At 51.1% G+C, this 18,037-nt stretch overlaps 1 protein-coding gene across 1 annotated transcript; it reads left to right on the top strand.

Annotated features, from left to right (window-relative positions):
- The first annotated feature begins 13,925 nt into the window (after positions 1-13,925).
- MNX1 (motor neuron and pancreas homeobox 1) lies at positions 13,926-18,037 on the top strand. Its single transcript, XM_005500963.3, has 3 exons — positions 13,926-14,907; positions 16,958-17,118; positions 17,222-18,037. The coding sequence occupies exons 1-3, from the start codon at positions 14,142-14,144 to the stop codon at positions 17,555-17,557; spliced, it is 1,263 nt and encodes a 420-aa protein (XP_005501020.2). The 5' UTR covers positions 13,926-14,141; the 3' UTR covers positions 17,558-18,037.

Below are 18,037 nucleotides of genomic sequence, written 5' to 3'. Positions count from 1 at the left end.
CCAAAATCAATGTACCTGCTCTGCTTCCAGGAGATATTTGTGTTCCTTGAATAGCAGGGAAAAAAAGGCAAATTCATATGTCCCGGAGAGAAATCAATGTCACTAGAAACACCTGAGTCCTGTTAAAGAAAAGTGTTACCCCAAACTTTCACTTTCTGTTCACTGCCAGAGGTTTAGCCCAAGGATGGGGTTTAATATTGGTTTTCCAGAGTTCCCAGTTCACCACACCACAACGCTCTGTGACACTGGCACATCACCAGTATCGCTGCTGGGGATGGAGTGTGCACAGCCCTGGCTTCGCCCCCAGACCTGCTGCTGCTCAGCACCTCGGGATGGCAGGAGAACGATCAGTTCTTGAGTTACACTGATCCTTCTTAAAATGTTGTTCCATGATTCCTCACCCTCACCAGCACAAGGCTAAGCCAGTAACTATTTCTTGTGACTGTGATTAAAGCAAATTTGCTGGTTTAGTGTCAAGACCTGGGAAGCCAGGTATGAAACATAACTAGAAAACACCCCACAAAAGCTTGTGAACCTCACAACGGCTACAGACCATGCCAGGAAGGAGCTTTGCCCTTTCCCCCCAAGCATCTCCCTGTGTCACTGCCACAGGGTCACATTCATTGCATTCCTCTCCATCTCCCCGTTTCATCTGATCAGCAGTCACTGATGTTGTGTTGCACAAAACAGGGTGACAAAATCTCTCTGATTCATTCCCAAGTCTGCCTTTCCCTGCTCAACACTCTCTGCTCCTCTTTACCACCCAGTGTTCAGCATCCTCGCAGGAGCAATCCCTGAAGCCGCAAAGCAATAAATACCTGCAGTGACTATTAAAGCAAGTGCTGCGTTGGAGTTTGCTGCCAGAAATTTGGCTGGAATTACTACAACTGCTATCTCATTTAATCTTATCTCTTTTACAGGGTCTGTTACCAGCTTCCCAGTGAGCTGTAGGCATTGTAATAACATCAATTAAGTGTCCATTAGTATTGCAGATATCACTTTTCATGCATTATGGAGATAAGGATGTATAAAATGTCAATATTTTTTTCCCTGCATTATGTTAATCATGCTGTAAGTTGCCACACTAACAGTCTTCATGGAGGCTGTGATATTTATGCTGATTCAACATTTACAAGCCGCCAGTCTGCCTGGGCGCTGCACTCCACACAAACACATGTGAAAGGCTAATGGGCTGAACTGAAAAATGTGTCTGACTTAAGTAATTTTATAAACACTTTAAACACATTAGGACACTTACACTGCTCTGCAGACACAAGGCTTGGTCCTATTCGCTGTCAAACTGGTGGCAAAATTCCCACCGACTTCCCTGAGATGCAGCTCACTGTGCCTTAACTAAATGAGTGTACAATAAATGTGCAATAAAGGTAGAAAATGCAGAACCATTTCCCACCCACAGCAGAGAGCTCCCCAAGCGCAAGATACTATGTATGTATGTAGCACAGACTACATACTGGAAGCCAGGACTATGCCCAGGCTGGGTTGAGAGCCTGCAATGTTTAGGAGGTTTTTGCCAGAACAGCAGCATTTGAAACAGGATTTATTCCTCCATTCTTCTCAGGGTAGGTGTCTGTGGTACCTGTGCCATGTGTGAGCTGCCTCATAGACACTTAAAATTATGTGAGGTGGGTCCTGCTATCCAGTTATACATACTGTGATGCCCTTCGAGGCTTAAGTATGGAGCAAATTGACATCAGACAGGGCAACTCAGCTGGGCTGCGTGTGCAGGGTTGGATGGAAAGGTGGATCGGGGCTCAGGTAAGAACATTTCATTAACTTCACACTGCAAGGAGGTAAGGCGATGGGACTTATCAACTCAGACCCTTTAAATGTATTAGTCATCTTCTTAAAGAAGGGGTTAGTTAGAAAAGGTGTTGAGTGACTTTGCCATCAGCTTTTCTTTCCCATCAGCATCATATTGCCAGCTCCCACCTCAGCTCTCCAACAACCCTCCTCTTCTGCTCCATGTACAGCCCCAGAGCATCACTCTCCTCGTTCTTCACCACTCACTGTTGTCTACAGAAAATTCAGTCAAGCAGAGGTGGCTGCCCCCATGCTGACCATGTTGTCCTTTTTTCTCTCCATCCGCTCCTGTGCCCCTTTACAGACACCTGCTGTTCCCCACCTGCAGCAGCTTTCTGGCCAGGAGAGGTTGTGCAGGTGTGTGTTTGCTCGGCACCAAACCCTGCAGGACTTGCTCCACCACCACGGGAGCTGCCAGACCCGATGAAGTGCAGCAACAGAGAAGCCTGTTGGTTTCTTTTAATGAGAGAGTAATTTCTGTTGACATTGGTTGGTCTAAATGTCAGTATCACAGTATCATCCTCATTTTGCAGCACTTATTTCACGTAGCCCTGACATGATAACAATGTCCACTTAATCTTGCATGGAAATTTTCTTTCAGTGTCCATTGGTCTCCACTGATTTATGCGGATGCTGCTTTCTTGTGTCACTGTGAACTGCTCTCCATAGATTTTCTGTGTCATTGATTTGCCATCATCTCCACAATCTAATACAATTTTCCTGCACTTGCATTTGATATTCTCATGTTGACACCAAAGACCCACATCACTAATATTGTATTAACATCATTCTGACATGGGAACAAATCCTCACACTAATAACATTTACTGGAGATAACTCACTAGAATGTAGTTACCAGTAATTTGCTTCCAGAGGATTCACTCGTTGGACCTGACATCCAGACATCCTCTCTAGAGCGTTTCTGTTGATCATACCCTGCAATGCAATGTTCTGTCTAATTGAGCAATAATAACTGCAATACTGTTATTTTGATAGATTAGATCTTCAAAGACCTTTACAAGCAAATATATTATTCTCACAACCTGGGCAAGAAATAAATTCCATATAAGAATAAACTGGAGAGTTGGGGGTTTTATTTAGATTTGCTGTATGAAAAACCACTAGACAATCTTTGGAGTAAGCAATAGCCCAAGGGCTATGTCAGTTATGTGGGGGACCCACAGTCCGTCCGCTCCTCTACCTGACCCAGACAGGCTCCAGATGTCTGCCCTGACCTGTTGGCCATTCCCTGCTCAAGGATCTCATTTTTTGTTACAGACAGAAATTCTGGCTCAGACCCTAGCAATCTCTCTCCACAAAATTTAATCAGTACTGATATGTTCCCATGAAAAGTTTCAGTTTCAATAAATCAGCGTTTTCCAAGAAAAAAACATCTGGTTGGAAAACTCCCAGCCCACTCACATCTCTGCTATCAGCTACAGAAAGTCAATATTATTCTCCATCATCAGGACTGCCTCTACACTCCAATTTTTTAAGAAAAAGAAACTGAGTTCCCAATAAAGGATATGATCATTTTCAAAAATGCCCGAATGATTGAAGACCCCAGCAATTTCATAGGACGCCTGTTCCAAAGTCACTCATAAGCTTTTGAAAATCTCACCCCAAATCTATCATTTTGATGTCTGTTTGGTTTTCAAAGTCTGGGATTAAAAAACACAGCAAAAGCTGTACAGAAGCTTATTCAAGACCACACAGCAAGATCATACTGTCCACACTGTGATGAGAAGAGAAAGTTTTGAATGCTTTTCCAACCGAGGTGTGGGTAGGGCAGTAAATGCAGGCTCTTTGTGAGCCATGCTGGTAGAGGCAGCTCTTTTTTCCCCTTAACAAACACATATGTCAGCCGGCCACAGTTTCACTCATTTACCAATATAATCTGAACTGCCCAAAGCCACATCAAGGTCCCTGCCAAAAAGAGATGTCGGAGCTGTAACCCACAGGTGGATTTAAACAAACTTCATTGAGAAGGTTCCTCCAAGCTCAGACAGCAAAGAGGAATTAAACCATTCCTCTGCGTATTTTCCATTAGCAGAAGACCCAAAGTATGCCAGTACTAAATTCCAGTAGCAAACCTGATGTACTCGTAGCCAACTGAGGCATTTTGGGGAAAATAAAAGGATTTCCTGAATTGCCTACACTCCCTGTTCTACTTGCTGAACCAGCCTATTCAGCAGAGAGCTTTAGGAAAGCTCAGTATTAAATTGTCATTTGGTCAATAAAATGTCATTTCATCAATAGTACATCCAGGTGGCCAAATGTTTCTGCATAATTAATTCAACTGATGCATTAAGGAATGTTATACACAACATTAATCAAAAAGTACTGTCAATATTAGGACCATATATAAATCCAGATAAGAAAACTACAAACCTGTTTGAAAGCTAAGCTCTTTTTTTCCAAGATGATCCTTCATCCTAGGGAGATGTGTATTCTGCTATCAAAAATGCAATTAAGAAAATAGCATTATGGTTTGTGGAAATATATTATTTGATTCCCTAAACCATTTCTTTATCAGCAGGGCTTTACTGGCACCTGAACTTAAATTGTGCCAGTTGATACACAGCGAACACTGAGACCAGAAGCAGGATTTGTTGGTCTTGGGAAATTCTACGATTTTGATGTTTGGGTTTGTTCTGAATAAAAATAAATAGCAAAATGATGTAAAACTTTATGAGAAACTATGGTTTTGAAAACACGCTGTCAAGTAAAGTAAAAGCATTTCCTTGCAGGTTGGTTTCAAATTCATTGCCATTTAAAATTTTTATAAAGTTAATTCTGCCATCAAAATGAGAGTATTGAATCCCAGGACTGTCAGAAATCCCTCTCTGAGCAATTGCTGAGCGCGGGACAGCCAGCCGTACGGGGTGTTGACCACCGCTGACCTCTCTGTCTCACACCCGCGACCTCTTTGCGTGTCTCTCTCCAGATGCTGCTTCTCTCCTCCCCACTACCCCTCCCCATCCCCACATCGCAGACCTGGACCCCTCACCCCTCCTCATCCTCCCCATCCCTCCTCACCTCCCACCACCCTCTCTCTCTCTTCCCAGCTTTAGCATCGCTGGATCTGGGGTCCCCCCCCCCCCCGCCTCCATCACGTCCAGCTCTTAATTTCCCCTGGTTGCAAGTGTGGTACCCGAGGTGCTCGGTGAGCATCACTCACCCGACTCCGTGCTGCCACCGGCTTTTTCTCGACCCGTTTCCCTCGCTGCGGTTGGGTCTGACACTTCGCTTCTCCGGGAGCAGCTGCTGCAGCCCATGGGAGGCAGAAAAAGCAACGACAGGGAGAGAAATCCTGCTCGGATCCCGACCAGGGTTAATTCCGGAGCAAAGGCAGATCCTGGGAAATGCAGCCCAGGAGGCTGCGTAGCTCACAGAGGAGCCGCTTTCGAAAGTTTTACGATTTGGCCAAAGGCTGGGTTGGTGGGATCGATGACAGGAGGTGTGCCCTGTGCCAGGGGGACCTGATCCGCACCAGCTGCGGTCGTAAATCACGGCTCAATGGGTGTGCAAACACCCGCGCTGGGAAGACTCTAAGCCAGGCGAAACAATGACATTATTTCTTAACCTCAGTCTTGCAAATGGCTGGGCCATTTTCACCGATTAAAAGAAAAAAAAAATCAGGCAGATATTTTAGCTGAGAAATTTCAGCCCACATTGATGAAATTTGGTGAAATTAGAAGCAAGTGAAAACAGGTCTTAGAAAGGGTATTTTAGGCACAGTTATTTTCAGACAAAATCAGCAGCTCTGCCAGGAGTAGCAATAATTCAGGCAGAGTAAATACAGTATCACTCCCACTCCTTAGAGAGATACCATAGCACAAGGCTCGAGGGAACAATGCAGCAGCATCTACAGGAACTGTGTTGAATTTTATATTGACAATATATCTGAATATTTTCAAGCATTTTATTTGCATGAATCATTCTATCACATAAATACCTCCACTGTAATTAGTGGAGCTGCATGACCAAAGCAAATTAGTTCTGCTCTTAAAATTAAGCATTTTATTCTGAAGTTAATAACATGAACTTTAAATTATTTCCTAGCCTTCTATAAACAAGATCATGATGTAGAAATTTTAATCAGAGGTGTTATTAATTCCATTACCTTCTTGTAATTATTTCCAATCCTTAACATGGCAAAATTGATGATACAAAGTGTTATCTGTCCCCAGAAAATTATAGGTGCCACAACAAGTTGCCACGTTCTGCACAAATAAGCCGGTTAAGCAAAGAAACCACTCAGATTTATCTATTTTATTTGTGTTTGATACTTTCAGTGTGTCTGCATTTTAAATGTATTTTAATGTAAAGGTTAATGGAGTTTTAATAAAGGGCAGATGGCTACTCTAATTGCAGAACACCCGGCATACTCTTTTAAAAACCTCTTTAGCTGGCTAGACATATATTAATAATTCTGAACACCATTAGAAAAAGCAGAGCTTTGAATCAAGTGATTCTTCAGAGTTAAATTTATTATTAAACCAAAACTGCAATCATTGCATACATTTTGCAAAGAAAAATTGTATTATCAATATATTTCCCATCAAGTGATCCTGTGAACCCTTTATTATCTATTATCTATAGCTAAATTATATATCTAAAGCACCAAACGCTGAGCTTCCTGTTATATATTGGGTTTTCATCCATATGTCAGCTTTCAGCCTCTCTTTTTTAATTCTCTAAACATTGCGCTAGTCATACAATCTCCTCCCTGCTTCACTAATTTGGTCTTTTTTTGCCATAACGTGGTTCCTGGGTCACATAACATTACACACGCACATCGCCATCTCTGGTATGTGTCTTTAAAAAAGAAGGAAAAAAGGAAATAAAAAGCATGAGCTATTTTGTACCAGGCCCTGTGCCAAGCAGAGCCTCCTGCCTCCAGAAAATACAGTGCAAGTGAATGGTATCTATGAATATCTTCAGAGCAGCCGGTTCACTGGGGGTGGAAGGTGGCCAAATGCTCTGTGGGAATGAAGAAGCCACAGGTACAAATCCTGGGGGGTTTATCATCAAAATAATTTGATTCTTTGAGTCAGGTGCTTCAAAGACCCAATTAAATCCTCAGGAGTTCTGCTGTGGATCTGAAGTCACAGCAGAATAACCGTGTCACACCTGAAATAATTTAAACCGGACAGCAATTTTCTGCTTTGGAAATAATTTCTCTAACCTCTTCCTGCCCCCACTGCAGACCCCTCTGCACAAGCCCGTGTACACCATAACCATCATCGTCACCCTCTGAAATTAGCAGTTACATTAACAAGGTTTTGAAATATTGGCTGGAATGCGGTTTGGGGCTCTACAATGGAAGAGAAGTAAGTTTTATATCATTTTATGAATGGACATTAATCAATGCTAAATCACAATGAGAGTCTTATGGAATCACATATTACAATCTCCTAAATCGCAGGAGGAACTTGCCATGATTAATGTTCCTACAACGACATTCAATACAATTAATAGTGGGAGCGGTTCACATTTAGATTTTACCACATTAGGTGTTTTTTCTGAGCTCACCATGGGTGGGAGAGACCTTTGAAGCTCAGGCCAGGAAACAATAGTAGTTGTCACATTATTAATCTGCCCTTATGATTCATCTTTTATCCTTCCTGACATTTATGTTGTTCCTCTGACATGCACATTGGAGGCCCAAACAGTCCCAGAGCTGAACCATATGAAGGTGAAAAGAATCTTCACGGTCTCCTGGAGAGGGGCAGGTATCCCATACTCCATCCACATGGATCTGTTTTTTCTCAGGTAATTCCCCTAAAATCAATTGCAAGAAGCTTTGCCTGGTTGGAGAGGGGGTCCCAGGGAGGCAGGGCTGGAGACTGAGGCTGACACCATTTGAATCTTGAAAGTACAAGGCAGCTTCCAAGACCTACAGACCCAAGGTTCTCCTAGGAAACCACCTGCATTTGGAGACACCAGTGACACGAAGTGAATTTGGGACAGCAAAGATCAACTCCATCTGCTACAGGAGTGACTCTGTGCCCAGCTTATCCCTGTCCAAGCCCGTAGCTGTCAGGGGGGTGCGGTTTAGCATCACCCCAGATGTGGGTGGGAGGTGACTTTTCAGTCCCAGGTGTTTAAGCGCAAGTCAGTGAAGGGCCAGCCAGAAAGCCCATCGGGATGAAGGATGTCCCAGGTACCTGTGGACAGACACGGTATCTGAGATACGCAGCTCCAGCAGTAGCCCCAAGCCACTGGAGGGTAGGATGGGGCAGGTTGAAGCAGGGAGGTGGCACCAGCTGAGGTATAAAGACCCAGGAGATGTGAAGTGTTTGTGTCCATCTGCATCAAAGGGATCTCCAAAGGCAAAGGGGAGCAGGGAGCAGAGCATGTCACCCACACACCCACACTGTCACAGACCAGCCATGCTTGCCTGTCCCCCTCGGTGCTTCCGTCATCTCCTCCTTGGAGACAGCCCGCTTCTGGGGGGCTGCTCCCTCAGCCTTGTGCATGTTCAGGTGTCCCCCCATGGGCTTTGTGGCGCCCTCCCATGCCTAGCAGCATGGGGGCTAAGCCTGCCCAGCTCACAAAGAAGGGGAACCGCATGGAGCCTGTGCCTGCTGTGGGAGAGGGGGCGCACTGACCCTGGAGAGGAGTTAAGGGAGGTGACCCATGCTGCCCACTCTCTTTTAGGACAGCTTTTTGGGGGACTTTCCCAAAGGGGAGGGAGGACTAGGGAAGGTAAAAGAGCACCAGGCCGCCCCGTCTGCTGCTGATACAGGAGGGACACGCATGTCCCCCTCCAAATCCCTGGAACAGTGCTCAGGGCGGGGCCGGGAGGGAGCTGGTTATTTAATACCCCGTTATATGTATTTAATACATATTTCACACCCCGTTATTCCTCTCTAGTCCCCAGCACAGGCTCCTGCCCAGGACAAGCAGCGGGAGAGGGTCCACGCGTCACCCCTCGCCCCTTCACCTGCGATGCCGCCCGCCTGCCACGCCTGCAACTGGGGAGAGATTCGCGGGGGGAGCTCCAAAGGCGTTTAGCAGCCCCGGAGCACCCGGGGCTATGCTGGGAAAAAAACAAAAAAGAACTAACAAACAAAACCATTAATAATTTAAAAAAATAAGCCCCCAAACCACTCAGCTTTTCCCTCAGACCACACGTTTGGCCGTTAACCGTCCGGTTCTTCTCCGCGCCGGCGGAAGAAGCGGCGCAACCGATTTTCAGAAATCTGCGCTGCGCGCAGCCATCGCCGCCGTGTTTCCGCAGGGCGCGGAAGGGCAGCGGTGCGGCCGGTCCCAAGCGCGTAAAATACCCGCGGTGTTTCCAAATGATGCATTTAGCCAGATGTTTAAGACGTATGAGAGAAGAGTAGTTAAAACCCGCATTATATAGTTCTGCCTAGTCTAAAATTGCACGCGCTGACCCATATATTTTAAACTGTAAACGGACTCCAGTCATTTAAAATATTGTAACGTCGATAGGACTAATTAATTGGAAATAAGAAACGAAAGAATACAATTAAACGAGGAGAGAATCATTTTCTAATTTAATAGCGGGACATTTATAAAGATCACAAGCTAAAAGGCATCGAATGATCTTATCGATGGAGTGTTAAATCAGCGCAGTGGGGGGCGGGGGGGGGCAGCCTTCCTCATCCTCCTCCTCCTCCTGCTGATCGCCATTTCCCCCCCGGCCCCGCGGAGACCCGCGCTCCGGCCCGCGGAAGATCCGCGCAGGGCAGCGCTGGGAGCGGAGCGGCAATTCCCTGTCTGCGTGGTGCCCTCAAATATTGTGATCTTTTATTAGCCCCCATTTCCTAACAATAATTTATTGCGATAAAACAGACACCCGAGGTCCTCTTAAATTGTCTTTTCATAATGAATAAATTTAAACTGGCTAATTAATATATAAACTAACCCAATTTGTCAGGTTGATTTGTATTTTAGTTAATTGTGAAAGTAATTACCACATGGGCAAATTAACAGCTTTCTGGAAATGACCAAGGCAGGGTTTTTATTTCCTTCCTGGGTGAAGAAAATTCATTTTTCCCAGCTCTTGATGTGATGAATAAAAGTCATAAATCTGGGTGATTGGTGCAGGCAGAGTCTAAATGGCTTCATATTTCATTTTAGGTTTAATAGAAATATTCATGCTCTGTTTTAATGAAATTAAATTGAAGGGGGGTGGACTGAGAGGCTGTCGGTCGGGGCTTAAAGGGGCAGCGCACATTTGATGTGTTTTGTTGTTTTCTTGTGGATGAGCGAAAACTGTCAAGCTTTCGTTATTGCAGAAAAGCGCGCCAGATGCCGTGATCGCAGCAGTCGTAGAAATAAATTTATAATTTTACTTGCAATGATCTGAAAAGAAAGTCCAACGAGAGCCAGGCAAAACTTTAGGGGCGGGGGGAAATATCCCGTCCTCCTAATGCAGGGACAGCTTTTTCCCCAACTGCGGGACTTTGGGACGAATAGAAGTTGTTGGCGGTCCATTTGTAGACTGTCCCTTCTCTCCAGGGCTGACATCTCGGGGGGCATCAAATGCCCTTTTCCTGAGAGGGAACGTGGCTGTCGCCCTCAAGCACCCAGCAAGGACAAGGTGCTGGTGGGGACCCATCCGCCTTTGTGACCTGTCCGGGGCCCTCCCGGGATTCCTTTCCCGGGCGAAAGGAGAAAGTTTGACACCGCATAAGCACTTTCCAAGTCCCCGAGGCTGGTGATGCCAGCCCGAGTACCCGCAGGGGCTCGTTTTCCCCACAAACCCCCCATGCCTGAGACCAACCCGGCTCGGGACCTGCCTGCAGCCGGAGCCGCTCCGTAATGGATCTGATCTGTGACTTGTTGATTTCCCCTGAGCAAATAAGGCTTTGATGCAGTCCCGGCGAGAGTGGTTAGCTGATGAATTGACAAAAACTAATCAGCTTTATTGGGAAACAGGTTAAGGGCAGCAGAGTGTCAATAATTCTCCGCCTGACCCCCTCATCCATTAAGAGAGGCAGGCTGATTAGACCGAGAAGACCCTGTGCTTTTTGCACTGAAATTGCTTTCATAAACTCACCATTATTAGCAGTCAATGCAAGCGGCTAATTTAGAGGAGACATCCCGAGGATGTCACATTTATCAGGGAGGTTTATGTATCATTATCTCATTTACAGAATGTCGCAGTGTAATATGTGTTTTTGGCAATAACGCTGGCCCCACGCCTGAGGTTTGTAACGGCTTTGGAGAGACCAGCCGGCGTGGAGACACCGGGCTGGAGGGGTTTAATTCAGAGGACTGAGACACCCCCTTCCTCATCGCGGGGCTCCGGGCGCTCCACCTTTCCCACCGGGCAGCCCGCGGTGTGGGGCGGCCCAGGGTTTACCCCACGGCCGCACGCAGCCCCTGCGTGCACCACCCCGGTTTTTCAAAAGGCGAGATAGGCATCTGTTTGCCCATGGCCGGGGGAACGAGGGCTTTGCTGAAAGGGGACCACCCGGAGGTGTCGGGGGAGCGCGCTCCTTGCGCTATCTCCGCCGAGATAACCGCGCATTGTTGGCTCCCGGGCAATATACTGGATCAACACAGGTGCGGGAGCCGTGGGGAGTTCAGCCGGCACGGATGCCCTGCGGCATCTGGGGCGGGACAAACACATGGACCAGAGCGGGGGGGAGGAAATAAAAAAAAATTAAAAAACTTAATCAAAACGACAATTAAAAAAAAATAAAAGGAAAGGGGAAAAGAAAAAGAAAAGGACACTAAAGAAAAAAATTGCCCTCGATTAAAAAAAATACATCTGAAAATCGAAATTCTTGTCTTGGCACTACGTATTCCTCACCGGGAGGAAGGGCAGCCTGGGGAGCGATCGGGAGGGTAGAAGCGAGCGGCCCCGGCGGACGGGGGCCGGTCTGGCCCCGTTGTGGGGCTCCCGAAGGGTTGCGGGTGCGGATGGAGGAGCCGGGCCGCGGGATCACCTCTCGGGGCCGACTCACTGCTCAGCTCAAACCTGCGGGTCGCGGAGGAGGCTTCTCCACACGTCCATCAGCTAAACGATGCCCGCGTGTGACACCGGACCGGGAGGTGCGGGGTGCCCGGACGGGGCGACCCGCTTGAGCCTTCCCGGGGATGCTGTGATGGCCGGGAGGGGGGGGACGATGCAGCGCCGGCCCTCGACACCCAACCAGACGGCCGGACCTTCCTCCCCAGCACAGCCTGGAGAAACGTTCGCGGCACCGGGCACCCTCGCCCGCCGGCCGCTGCGAGCCGCGCATCCCTCCCGGCCGCGGTCACACGTCACCCGTGTCCTGGGCGCAGCCGTGCGCTCACGGCTCTGCGCGTACCCTGGGTGAAAAACCTTGCAGCTCCGTTCCCTCCTCCCCCAAACTGCACAGAGAAGGGGCCCAAAGATGTACCATGAGGTGCTGTCTGCATATGCGGAACAACCCGCGCCTGGGGGTGCCTGGCCGGTGACAGCCGCGTCCCCGTTGCCAGCGGGCTGGATGTCCCCCTGGCCCAGGATGCATTGAAGGGAGGTGACCCTCAGCCCTCCCGGGGACCGGGATGCAGGGATGGAGGAGGCGAGTGCAGGTCCAATAACCCCCTTCTTCCGGAGTCGGTGAAAGGGGACAAGCCCCTGTCCAGGACACTTGCTGCCGTGGGACTGCCCCGCGCGTGGGGCCCAAAGTGCCGTTCAAGGGGAAACGTGGCCCCAGCCGGCGAGCCCTGCGGGAGGCAGCGTCCCCGGGGTGGTCCCGGGGTGGCTCCGGCTCTCTCGGGGCCCTTTCCCTGCACCCCCCACCCCGTGTCTCGAAGCCCACCGGTGGCCCCGCAAAACGGAAGTGGTTCATAAAAGCGATCGTGCGACTCGGCTTCCCCCTCTGTTCCCCACGGGGCCCTGGGCAGCGGTGTGTGTGGGTGCCGTGGGCGTTTGCGGGGCACATCCCCGGGGGCCCCGTGGCCTGCGCGGGCCGTGCCGGCAGCGTGCGGGGGTTCCCAGTGCAGAGCGGCTGTTGTTTGCGTCTGGGTGCATCTGCTTTGCCTGTAACCGTGTGCCTGTGTGGGGCACACCTGTGTGTGGGTGTTGTCGTGTGGCTCCACTGTGCCACGCGTGGGCATTTGCCGTGTGTGGTTGTGCCTGGCCTGTACAGGTGCGTCGGTGTGCCTGCCTTGTCTGTGTGTCTGCGGTGCTCTGTGTGTCTGCCTGATTGTGTCTGCGCGTTTGCTGTGCTGTGTCTGTGCGTCTGCACCGTTTGTATGTGTGTGTCTGCTCTGCTTGTGCCTGCCGTGATTGTGTCTGTGTGTCTGCTTGTGTCTGTCTCTGCTTATGTCGATCTGCTGTGTGTGACAGTGTGTCCGGGGGCTACAATCGGGGAGGTCAAGGAAAAATAAGTCTGTGCAGAAGAGAAGGGGAGAATTAGGATATGGAGCAAAGGGTGCGTGTTTGTGCGTGGGTGTGCACACAGCCCCCGCAGCGGTGCTCTGGGCCTTCTGCCCACGGAGCAGTGGCGAGAAGGGGACCAGGAGCACAGTTGTCAGATGTTTTTTTTGCTCTGTTGGACTCCGGTTTTAGATTTTTTCCTCTCTCTCTCCGTTTTTCCCTCTTTTCATTGCTTTTATTATTCCCACCCCAGGGGCCGGGGGTGTGAGGCAGGACACCCTTGTCGCGGTGGCACCAGCAGCCCCGGGTGCACAGTCCCGCCGCCCCCCAGGTGCCAAGCAGCCCCTCCCGGAGAGGACTCACGGCGGCGGACCCACGACACGGGCATTTCCCGCGGCCGAGCGCCTTCTCCCGGGGGCTGGCAAAGGCTTTTTGAAGGGAGAGCGTGTTTAACTTGGCAGCGCTTCGTGTCGGCCTGACCTTCCGCTCACACCGGCTTTGCGGTGTCCCCACCGCCCCCTCCCCGAGGAAATGGGACCTTGGCGAAGGAGCGACCCCTCGCCCTGCTCTTTCCCTTTTCTGTTCGAGCGTGTTTGCGTTAGATAAGCAGGACTAATAACACTATTGACAAACCCGGGGGTTGGTGGCAGGCTTGACTCCCTGACCCGCAGGTGTTTATTCTTTCCGACTCGTTAAAAAGCGGTCGGCGGCGCGTTTATGGCAAATATTTGCCGTGTGCGGGAATGGTGGAAAACTGTCATTGAATACGCGGCGGGAGCCACCTCGGCCGGCAAAGCCAGGCAAGCCCCGCGGCTGGGAGGCCTCTCCTCGCCGACAGGAGCCAGTTCTCCGTCCGTACACCGGACTTTCCCCTCCCGTTAACCCCAACCCACTGCCCCCTCCTCTCCGGGAGTCCCCGGGGGTGGGCAGGCTGGAAGGGGGCGGGCCGCCCCCGCTCCGCCGTGACAGGTGGGCGAAGGGGCCAATGGCGGGCGAGGCCGCAGTGGCGCCGGCCCAATGGGAGCCGCCTGCGGCCCTTGAAGGGGCGCGCCGCGGAGCGCGGCCGCACTGCCGCCCGCCGCTGCCGGGAGACGCGGCCGGCCCGGGGCCGCCCGAAGCGCCGCGGTCCTCCCGCCTCAGCCCCATGGAAAAGTCCAAAAATTTCCGCATCGACGCGCTGCTGGCTGTCGACCCTCCCAAGGCGGCTGCGGCGGGGCAGAGCGCGCCGCTCGCCCTGGTCACCTCGCTGGGCGGCAGCGGCAGTAGCAGCAGCGGGAGCGGCAGTCCCCCGTCCTCCTCTTCCTCTTCCTCATCCTCTTCATCTTCCTCCGAGCATCCCTCCGGCGGCCCCGCCGACTGCCTGCGCACCGACAGCCCTTCTCCGCCGCGCCTCCTGGCCGCCCATTGCGCTCTGGTCCCTAAGCCCGGCTTCCTGCCCGGTGCTGGCGCCGGCGCCCACCCGCATCATCACGCCTCGGCGGCCGGCATGGCCCTGGGACTGCACCCCGCGGCTCCCGGCGGGCCGGGCATGCCGGCGCAGGCGGCCCTCTACGGGCATCCCGTGTACGGCTACTCGGCTCTGGGCGGGCAGCACCCGGCCCTCTCCTATTCCTATTCGCAAGTGCAGGGAGCGCACCCATCCCACCCCGCCGCCGACCCCATCAAGCTCAGCGCCGGCACCTTCCAGCTGGACCAGTGGCTGCGGGCCTCCACCGCCGGCATGATCCTGCCCAAAATGCCCGACTTCAACTGTGAGTATTTGCCTCCTTCCGACCCTCCACCGCATCCCCGCCGTTCCCCATCCCGCTGCAGGGGCCTACCGGGAGCTGTCTCATTCGTAGAGAGAAGAAACCCCCTCCCTACCCACGCGTAAATGAGCTGCAGATTTAAACAGGCGGTGACTTTGATTTTTTTTTTTTAAATTTAATTTTTATTAGAAGGAGGAAAGAGCGGTCCGCAATGGGAAGGGGGGGATGTGTGGGTCGTTTCACTGTTCCCGACCCCTAAGGAGCCCCTAACAGTTCGGTTGCTCATGGTAGGTTGAATAGGAGGGTGGCAAATCGCTTCCTGCCGTTGCAAACGCCCTTTCCCGCCGTTCCCGGGGAGCAAAAGCCCCTGGAGACTGGGGAAGTGGGGACGGGACAGGGGCAGCAGCCATCAGAGTCTCCCCAAAAAACCCAGTCTCGAAGTATCCCCACCAAAAGCTGGGCGGCAGGTCTCATCACTCAGCCACCGTTTCTAATTTTATTTCTCTTTTATTGGAAATGGGATTATAATAATTATGGATGGCTACTCTGGGCAAACGGGCATGGGGAGAATCTGGGGTCAGCCAAAATGTGGAATTCTGTGTTCCCTGGGGATAATGAATAGTCACAAAATAAATGTAGTCGGAACAGTTTAGGTTCGGGCCCAGGGAAAGTCGAAAATGCTGCATTAAACCAGACAGTCCTGAAGTCCCAGCAAAGGCAGGTTGCTGAGCACTAGGCCTCATGTCGATGGGGACCTCGTGTGCATCTGGTTTAGGCACAGATCATTTTCGGAGGTGTGAGCTCTCTGTGGGAATGGCCGATTTAACAATACCGGAGGTGTAGTTTTACAAAAATCATGCCAGGAAAAGAATTGCGATTTCTTTTTTTTCCTTTTTATTTTTTTCCCTCCCCTTCTCATACATTGCGCACACATTTGCAGACATAAAAGTCCATTGTTTTCTCTCGAATTGGGGTTGTTTAGACTGGAACATTCAGGAAGAAAAAAATAATTAAGAGAGCTGTCAAAGCTCTGCTTCTCAAACAAGGTACAGGGGGAATAAATAGCCGGAGATAAACGAGAATGGAGCCTCGGAAAATCGCACCGCAGTGAGAAAATCTCCTCGGCGCTGCTGTCCGGGAGCGGACAGTGCCCTGTTCTCTTTCTGCCGCTTTAGCGAGCGGGCTCCAACCGCGGCCGGGGAGCGAGAGCTGCCCCTTCGCTGTTTGTTTTTGGGTTTTTTTTGTGTGGGTTTTTTTTTTTTTTCCCTAAACCAAATAAACCGAAGTGCTAAAATGCTCCGAAAAATGTGCGGTGTCGCATCCCCAGGCTGTCCGGGCCAAGAGAAGGGGCTCAGACCCCTCCGCTACCCTTTATTCATCACCGGGCTTTTTTTTTTTTAAGGCAATCCCCGATTTTAATTATTCTTCCTGAACACGGAAAACATGCCGATACATTTTTTTTTTTTTTTTTTTTCCCTCTTCGTTCAAATACAATTTTCCAGCCGTCGCTGCTGATTTACGCTCCGGTGCCCGGCGCTCGCAGCCGGCGGAGCGATGCGGACAGATGCGCAGCGGCTCGGGTGGGTCCTGGTCCCGGCCTGCCGGGGGGGTGCCCGCCTGCAATCCCGTTAATTAAAGCCGGCGGGTATGGGCAGTCTGGGAGCGCGGCAGGTTTAACCAAAGCGTTAAATGGCGCAAATTACTGCTCCCCGGAGAGCCCGATACCCCTTCGCCGGGATTCCTGGCTCGGCTTTATTGTCTAGCACTTGTTAGGCTCTTGGGAAATCAAGAGACATTTTTCTTTATTTAAAATACTTAAGTTAATTATTTTTTTTTGTCCCTATGCGGCATCACCTGACACTGTGTAAGCCGTGAAGCGCCGGACCTAGAGGGGATCCGTCCCTCGGTCCGGTGGATATCTCTCCATCCTACCTCAATTTCCTCCCACCGCCTCTCCTGCCTTCCCCGCAACCAGCCCCTTGCCGGGGGATGCCCGGTCGCGGGGAGGCGGCTCCGCGCTCACCTCTGCGCTCCCTCTCTTCTCCTCTCCCAGCCCAGGCGCAATCCAACCTGCTGGGGAAGTGTCGCCGGCCCCGCACGGCCTTCACCAGCCAGCAGCTGCTGGAGCTGGAGCACCAGTTCAAGCTCAACAAGTACCTCTCCCGGCCCAAGCGCTTCGAGGTGGCCACGTCGCTGATGCTCACCGAGACGCAGGTGAGTCCCCGGCCCCTCGGCGAGTGACAGATGGGGGATGCTGCCGTGAGGGAGGGGCGGTGGATGAAGCATTGTCTATGTTCCCCCGCGACGTCTCTCCCAGGTGAAGATCTGGTTCCAGAACCGACGCATGAAGTGGAAGCGCAGCAAGAAGGCGAAGGAGCAGGCGGCGCAAGAGGCCGAGAAGCAGAAGGGGGGCGGCGGAGAGGACAAGGGGGATGAGGACCTGATGCTGCCCGCCCCAGAGAAGAGCGGCGGGAGGAGGATGCGGGAGCTGCCCGACAGTGAGCCTGAGGACGACGAGGAGGAGGAGGAGGAGGAAGAGGAGGCGGCAGCGGCAGGGCGATGCTGCCCTTATCACTCCTCTGACTGCTCTGAAGCAGAGGAGGAGGACACGCAGCCCCGGGGCCGGCACGGAGCCCCAGCCCAGCCCCAGTGATTCCCCCCAAAGGCCCGTCTCCCTCCAGGCGGGGGCTCTGCCCGTTTCTCCGGGGGGGCAGCCCCGTCGCTCTGGGTCGGCACCAGCCCCACTCCCCTCCTTGTTCCGATTTCTCCCTGCTTGGAGGGCGACGGAGAAGAGGATTTCCCCGCATGTCGGGTGGGGAAGAGGATTAACGGTGACTACAGTGTTATTACTGACTGAAAAATCAGATAAAACTTGAGCCCCCCCCCCTCCCATACTGCCCCCCTGGACGTGCGCTCCTTTTGCTGCATATTGGAAATGTTTTGTTCTTACTATATATCGGGAAAACCGTTTATGTCATGAACGTTAAAACTGCTGGAAATCTCAATACTTTCTTTATTTTTGTATATTGTATTTATAAAAAAAAAAAAGCCTCTACTTATGCATGCTAAATTATTCCCCATGCCTTCTCACCTGCGTGATGGGGTGGAAAATAAACGGTGATTTGTACTTAAA

Source organism: Columba livia, chromosome 2 (genome assembly GCF_036013475.1).
Source record: "Columba livia isolate bColLiv1 breed racing homer chromosome 2, bColLiv1.pat.W.v2, whole genome shotgun sequence".
In the NCBI taxonomy this organism is placed as follows: domain Eukaryota; kingdom Metazoa; phylum Chordata; class Aves; order Columbiformes; family Columbidae; genus Columba; species Columba livia.
The sequence above is the reverse complement of the archived record's forward strand: the minus strand, read 5'-3'. Positions and strand labels throughout refer to the sequence as shown.